At 35.6% G+C, this 7,966-nt stretch overlaps 1 protein-coding gene across 1 annotated transcript; it reads left to right on the forward strand.

Moving 5' to 3' along the window:
- The first annotated feature begins 3,299 nt into the window (after nt 1-3,299).
- LOC147381522 (serine/threonine-protein kinase PCRK1-like) lies at nt 3,300-7,672 on the forward strand. Its single transcript, XM_086430311.1, has 4 exons — nt 3,300-3,933; nt 5,134-5,400; nt 6,422-6,544; nt 6,791-7,672. Exons 1-4 carry the CDS (start codon nt 3,547-3,549, stop codon nt 7,364-7,366), a joined length of 1,353 nt encoding a protein of 450 aa, XP_086286437.1. The 5' UTR covers nt 3,300-3,546; the 3' UTR covers nt 7,367-7,672.
- Nucleotides 7,673-7,966: the final 294 nt, after the last annotated feature.

Consider the following 7,966-nt stretch of genomic DNA (forward strand, 5'->3'; position numbering starts at 1 on the left):
CCCTGATTATGAATGAGAATGGGCTATAAACGTGACACTCATAATAGGTGGCACTTATAGATTGTTTATTTTCAATAAATTAACCAACACTTTTGCTTATGTGAATCTCAAACATAAAAGCCATATCATTTCAAATAATGTCAAAAGTTTTTTAAGGGAATTGTTTGCATAATCACTCAACATCTCTATGATAAAACATAACAGTTGACTCTATTCTCTCTCTCTCTCTCTCTCTCTCTCTCTCTCTCTCTCTATATATATATATATATATATATGAAATTTTGCACATGACACAAATTCCCTTATAATGAGGAAAAAAAGAAACATAATTTTCCTTTTATAAATTATATTATATATGGATGGCGTTATTACGACCCCTATTACGATTCATATTGCGACACATCATTTGTCTTATATGGGCAAAAAGTTAGGAATGGGCTGATTTTTTGTGAGAATGATCTCTGTGAAGAGGGGATCATCCTGACAAAAAATCATCCCATTCCAAAACTTCTAATCCCATCAAAATTGATTTACAAAAATTGGACGGTCTAAAATTTTTCAACTTTTAAACATGGGGCTAGAAGTTTCATAATGAGCTGATTTTTGACAAGGATGATCTTCTCACCATAGAGATGATCCTCACAAAAAATCAGCCCATTCCAAATATTTTTGTCCATATAAGACAAAACGGTGTGTCACAATGTGAGTCGTAATAGGGGTACACGGAACGACCCATTATATATTACTTTGTTTTGAGGTAAAAAAATTAAAGAAAGAGGATTGTTACTAAATCATTAATGAGTCATGATAATTTGACTCCCCCCACCCGTACACCTCCCGTCACAGAATCGTAGATCATTAGTCTTATAATATACAAGAAAATGATTTTACGATAAGATGTATTCCGATGCAAATGATCTACGATTCTGTGATTGGGGAGGTGTGTCAGAGGGGCGTCAGAAAATCGTTATTCATCATTTATAGGTTCATTCGTAATTCTTTGTTAAGCAATGCATGCTGGGGAAAGAGGAACGGCAAATAATTGCAACTTGGAAAGAAAAAAAAAACACTATTTTGCTGCGCAGCTACGATTCTATGATTGATGCACTCATTATTGATTGAGGGTGATACCACTTATTGGTAGGTCCTCTCTAGAAGATCAGTTTCTTTATAATTTTCACCTTAACTATGTTGTAGGGTATTTGAGCATACCCCTTCAAATTTTGGTGATTTAATGAGATACCCGTGTGATTGCAAATTGATAGCAAGCCCCTTGATCATGGTCTTCTGTTATATACCACGAATACGACAAAATTACCTTCATCTCCAACTTCATCAGTATCAATTAATTTTCCCTAATAAGCCCATCATCTATTTTACATATAAAAAAAATTAAAAAAAAAAACTACTTTTACCTTCCAATCTCATGATCTTCTATCATTCCACCTTTAAATCTTAAGAGCAAAATATGAATATTAGAGAGATTAAAGACACGACCTTTTGGAAGAAAATTACAGTGATTCTTGGCAAAATGATGTTGAATAAACTAAATATTTTTTAGACTAATGCTGAAGTGATCTCATGATTGTACCCCATACAGCACATCATGACGTGAAAGTGTGTAGGAACCATAGATGCTTTTCATCGAGATACTAGTCAAAAACATCTATGGTTCTTACACACTTTCACGTCAGGATGTGCGATATGAGGTATAATCTTGAGGTCACTTTAGCAAGACTATTTTTTTTTTCACAAAATGGTGTAGATGATGGATTTTTTTTTTAAAAAAACAAGGCATTTTTTCACTAAAGATCTAAGATGAGGGTATTTCAGACATTGTCTATTAGTCTTTTTTGAAAGACCACAAACAAAGGGTTTGCCGTTAGTTTGAAATGCTTGGGTATATCTCAAATATCTACCAAAATCCGAAGCGTATCTCACAATGACCTTTTTATTGTCCAATAAAATATAAACACGTGGCGAACCCAGTGGGAGGTACTCTATGCGCACCCTGTCACACCTGAAGCAAAGTCAGACCGCAATAAAATCTGAGATTCCCACGTGGCAAAGGGCCAAACAAAAAGTCCAACATATTTTGTTTATATTTGAAAGGATCATATAATAATATATTGATATAGTTTATTTACAACAAATTTGAATGATATAAATATGCTTTATAAGAATAAAATAACAAAACTCAATAATTTGAGTTTACTTTACTAGTTTTTCACTTCTAATTTATTTTATTTATTTATCTATATAACACTCATAACTATGACTTGGTCGAATGAATCAAGATTAAATATGTTTGAACCTTCTTCAAAAGATCTATCAACACAACTATTTTCTTAGAATAATGAAGAATAAATTTTTAATAGCAATTAACGAGTCTTAAAAAATAAATGTAATTCTGTCATTTTGATTGGGACAAATTATTCCACGATGACCTTTACCTTGACTTGATACATGACCCATAAACATGATTTTCTCTTGAAAATACTCACATTTTTTTTATCAATAATCAAGATTCACATGCTTGACAAACTATTGTAGAAATTCATGTATACTTTACATTCACAAGTCTAATATATATATATTTTTTAAAGACCAATGAAATTAATGACTAATAATCAATAGTTGACAATGTGTTTTGTACCCAAGGTGTCGTATCAATCCTCAAAGACTTTAACTAATAAATCAACATCGAGATGGTGTCCCGAATGGTGTGTCCACTTGGAATGTTTTGGTAGCATTTTAAGATACAAATCTAGAGTCATTATAATATGACTCGTGAGGTGACATACTCAGTCAATCAACTCCTTGATGTGATAAGTTCAAGAATCGTAAATCTGTATGCCCCATGAAAATGTATCCCTAGAAGACATACAAATATACGAAGACATACAAATATACGATTCCTGAACTTATCCAAGTTGGGGAGTCGATTGAGTATGTCACTTGACGAGTCATATTATCTAGACTTCACAAATCTATCCAACTCAGTCGTCCCATAAATAAAATATGGCATATGGTGGGTACACTGTGACTCTCTGCAGCTCCTCGTGAGTGTCTCTGTCACTCTCCACCAGACATACAAAACGCTCCACGCTCTTCATAAATACGACAATGGACCAAAACGGTCCAGCTAACTCTTCTAGATACTTTAGCGTTACTTCACGTGTCTTCCTATTCAACGCCCGCGCTTAAACGTTGGGTTTGATTTAAAACGATAGCGTCAAATTTAACAGAGTCGTTTATTTAGAAACTAGATTACGGGAGCACTGGATCTGGACTTCCCACAAAACCACAGAGAAGAAAACAAATTCAAAACCTACCCTCCAATTTTTTCTCTTTTTATTTAAAATAAATAAATTCAAGAAGATTTCAAGGTAGTTGATCTCCTCTCATCAGCCCATCTCCTTTGACTCTTTCTCTATCTCAACAACAATTTCTTCTCTCTCTTCATGTCAAGGCGTCTGCATTTCTCCATCTCTTCTTCTTCTTTTTCTAGGGTTTCGTTAGGGTTTGTTTAGAGTTTGATTCAAAATGAAGTGTTTCCATTTCTCTAACGGGGAGAAGAGAGAAGAAGATGATGGTTCAATTTCTAGGGTTTCTAAGGTTTCTTGGGCTCGTTCTCTTAGTGTTGCTTCGAGTAGTTTAGACAATAGACGATGTGAATACGAATCAGATCATTCTAGGGATCTTTCGGATTCGATTGTGTTTCATGAATACTTGTTTCAAAGGAGAGCTAATGATCTACGTGTGTTTGCGTTCTCTGAGTTGAGATCGGCTACGAGAGGGTTTAGTCGGGCGTTGATGATTGGGGAGGGAGGATTTGGCTGTGTTTATAGAGGAGTTGTTAGGATTTCTGATGATGATCCTCATGCGAAGATGGATGTTGCTGTGAAACAGTTGAATCGTAGTGGATTGCAGGCAAGATCCTTGTTTTTTTTTTTTTTTTTAACTTCATTTTTGTGTTAATTTGGTTAGTGAATGTTTGCCTTTTTTTCTCCATTTTGATCTGAAATCATATGCCAGTAATTATTTTGCTTGCCTGAATTTTTATCTGTTTGTTGCTTAATCTGCATTATGGGGCTGTGGTAGAATAGTAATTCAGGTTAGTCATGAAAAATTGACGAAAATAGGTTGCTATTAACATGTGAAGAACAGAAATTTGGGTTCTGTTTGGACAGGGCCACAGCATTGAATAGCATTAAATGAAGTAGGCACTGCGATGAAGAAAAAAACACAATTTCGTTAAACTTTCAGAAGTGTTACCAAACACACACTTACTAATCGTCTAGTTGTAGTCTCTGACTGGCCATGAGTCTCTGCAATATTAGCATAACAGTGAATTAGCAATTTAATTTATTTGGACTAGGGCTTGGCTCCTAAAATAATAATTCTTCAATGTCTTTTTGGGATGTTATCTTGCTTTTCTATACTGGAAATAGTAGTCATATGGTGAAAACTAAAAATCGCCCCGCTAGGCTGAGTTGATCCATTTTTGGGCTTTTGAAGTTAAAAAATTAGGTGTGTTTGGTTAACTAACCATGTCTTTTTGAGGTGTTGCATGTTCATCTACGTTATGGTTTTTCTTTTAGAATTTTTAGTACAACTACAAAGTCTATATTATAACCATACCTAAAAGTTAACTTTTTTTCCAGTGTCTAAGCGAAAAAGTAGCTTCTATGAGTCACCAACCTGGCTCATGAGATTATCTTTTGAGTTGTGTTACTTCCGCTGCTTCCTCTCTCAATCTCTATGGAAGGGGGGTTAATTGTGAATTTTATTAAAAATGAAAGAGAAACAGAGAAAGTCGTGCTGACATACCTGAAGTACAACAGAACATGAAAAGAATAAGTGTGAACATAAAAGAAAACAAAACAAAGCAACAGAAGAAAAGTCAAGGAAACCCAAATAGAGCAGCTACATGGTATTCTTACAAACAATCTCCCACTTGAAATTTGGTGTTGTTTCTAGCATACCTCCTAGGGACATGTTGCATCTTAAAATATCTGTTTTGTTGCATGTACTAACCTTTTCACAAACTATTATTGTGAATAAGTGAGTCTAGTCTATTGCTTTGAGTTTGTCTAAGGTTTGTTCGCTATTTTGCCTTCTAGTATTCAGGGGCACAAGGAATGGATTACAGAAGTGAATTTTTTGGGTGTAGTCAAGCATCCAAATCTTGTCAAATTAGTGGGATATTGTGCGGAAGATGACGAGAGGGGTATTCAAAGACTTTTGGTATATGAACTTATGCCTAATAAAAGCTTGGAGGACCATCTCTTTGCTCGAGTGCCACTGTCATCTCCTCTGTCGTGGACAATGAGATTAAAAATTGCCCATGATGCCGCCTCTGGATTGGCGTACCTTCATGAAGAAATGGATTTTCAGGTAATACTTCCTTTTTTTCCCATTTATACTTTGCATATAGGAATTCTACACTCTTAATTATATAGTAAGGGGATGGTTTACTTGGTACAAGCTTATGTAATTATTTCTTTTGGAAAACATAGTCATGTCCTAATTGACTTGGTTTCTAGCTGGCAACCACCTAGAAGTTTAGTCATGGACAAGTTGAGACTACTTGAATTCCTAGTCCTGGGGAAGTGTCATTCATAATCTAATTGTAACATTTTAATGATCTGTGAACATATATCCGCACTGATATGCATGTTCAACAGCTTTTTGGATGAATAATATAACTTATGGGGTTGGATAAGGAAGTTAAACCCCAGATGGAACTATTCTATCACAGACAAACAATTAAACATACTATTGCAAGAACATAGATTGATTGCAACTAATGTCTTTATATGAACATAGGAATGCCAAGTACAATCAAAGTGATACGTGAACATAGATTGTTTTTCTTTCTTTCCTTTTTATCTTCTTAGATTAGTATAGGAGATTAGCTTAGTTTATTATTATTATTATTATTTTTATGGGATTAGTATAGGAGATTAGATACTAGCTGAAGAAATTAGTACACTGGGATGATGTAAAATGAGAGATCAATGAAAATGTTTTGGGAAGCGGTAAATGTCATCCTATCTTCTAGATCGAAGGGTACAAGGGTTCCCTACTTTTAGTGTTGCTGACACCTTACACTTTACATGTTTTCAGTCTTTTTAGTTCACAATCATAGTATTCACGACTCTATGCATGCACAGATTCCTTCATGCACAAGCCTGCTATCTATGAGCAGTAAGCATGGCCATGCTGTGATGCTGAAAATTGGAACAACTTCAGTAGTTTATTTCTGATTTTCTGACCTGGTAGGAATTTTACTCTCACGTATTTTACGGAGAAGAGTATGCCTTAGTTTATGCAGTGTTTCCTTATTAACAAATCTCTTTGGCTGTCTGTTGAGCAATCCTTCTAACTTTACATGATGCATGGCTTATTGATGCAGTTAATATTTCGGGATTTTAAAACATCAAACATTCTGTTAGATGAAGACTTCAGTGCTAAGCTCTCAGATTTTGGATTGGCCAGGCAGGGACCAGCTGAAGGATTTGGACACGTTTCAACATCAGTAAGTTTTAAGATTGTCAGTACAGGAAGTCTACTTCTGGAGTTATGTATTCAGAACAAATCAAAATTTTAAATAATTTTCCTGAAACCTTACGTATCCATTATGTAGGAAATTATAATTGGGCGTGTGTAAACTAAGTAACTATATGGTATCTCAAAAATAAGCTGCCTTGTAAATCAACATAGCTAACACTCCTTTAGATTGGTTGTGATCTTCAAAGTTGATTTAGTTTATTTGTTTGAACAGGTCGTGGGTACAGTAGGCTATGCAGCTCCAGAGTATGTTCAAACAGGCAGGTTGACTGCTAAGAGTGATGTGTGGAGCTTTGGGGTAGTTCTCTACGAGCTCATCACTGGAAGGAGGTCAGTGGACAGAAACTTACCAAGGAGTGAGCAGAAGCTCTTGGAATGGGTGAAACCCTATGTATCAGGGTCCAAGAAAATCCATCTAATTATGGATGCACGGCTTGAAGGGCAATATTGCATAAAATCAGCTCAGAAGCTTGTCTCCCTGGCTAACAAGTGTCTAATGAAGCAACCAAAGTCCCGTCCTAAGATGAGTGAGACAGTTGAGATTCTACGACAGATCATCAGCGAGACATCGCCGCCATCAGATGGTGGTGGGATATTGCAAATTGTTGATCAAGCTGAAGTTGTAAAGGAAAAGGATCATCAAGAATGTATTGTTGACAGCGAATCAACAAAACAAGGGAACAATTATAAGAGGAGGGCTTTTGATTTTAAAGAAATGGTCAGTTTAAGGAACAGAGTTAGTGGGAAATTAGATTGGAGAAGTTGGACACCAGTGGTGAGAACATGGTGATTTTGCTTTGTGGCGGTGAGAAATTGGACATTAGTGCTTCCCTTGTCTTTTTCTGGCAATGGCAGGTATATGCTTTCGGTGGTTAGGCTTTCATCATTCCTTCGTTTTCGAGACAGAAGTTTTGCTTCTCATTTGGGAGGGATATATGTGGCATTGCAGGAACATATGGTGAGGGATTTGCGTTTCTTCCTGCTGTAAATAACTAAATATAGTTTGGGGAAGGATTTATGGTTGGGCATGTATGCAACTATGTATTTTTTTTTATATTTCAAATTTCATAATACTTCCTACGCTTCTGTTTCTTTCTTTTACCTCCTTTTAATTGTATTGCGACGTATGAGTTGAATACTGTAACAATGTTGTAATTTGTTTGGTAACACATCAATATATTTTGTATCGGGTTTCTATCATTAAAAAAAGTCATACATTCAGTAACCAATTGCTATAATCTTCATCGTTCACCACTCTGGTTTGGTGTTGGAAGCTCCTTATCTTTGTGGTGAGGAGCTTCCAACACCTGATTATCAGCAACAACATTGGCAGACATGTGGTGACTCTTATGGTGTGTATTTGAGTGATGGGCGTTGTGTTGGGGGCTGG

The sequence above is a fragment of the Akebia trifoliata genome, unplaced genomic scaffold, assembly GCF_017979445.1.
Source record: "Akebia trifoliata isolate Shusen 1 unplaced genomic scaffold, ASM1797944v1 Contig00379, whole genome shotgun sequence".
Taxonomy (NCBI): domain Eukaryota; kingdom Viridiplantae; phylum Streptophyta; class Magnoliopsida; order Ranunculales; family Lardizabalaceae; genus Akebia; species Akebia trifoliata.

Bases quoted from the DNA above. Each gene is read 5' to 3' on its own strand.
- LOC147381522 (XM_086430311.1), top strand. From the start codon at position 3,547: ATGAAGTGTTTCCATTTCTCTAACGGGGAGAAGAGAGAAGAAGATGAT. The intron at 3,934-5,133 runs GCAAGATCCTTG...TCTAGTATTCAG, and splicing joins TGAATCGTAGTGGATTGCAG to GGGCACAAGGAATGGATTAC. The intron at 6,545-6,790 runs GTAAGTTTTAAG...TTGTTTGAACAG, and splicing joins TTGGACACGTTTCAACATCA to GTCGTGGGTACAGTAGGCTA.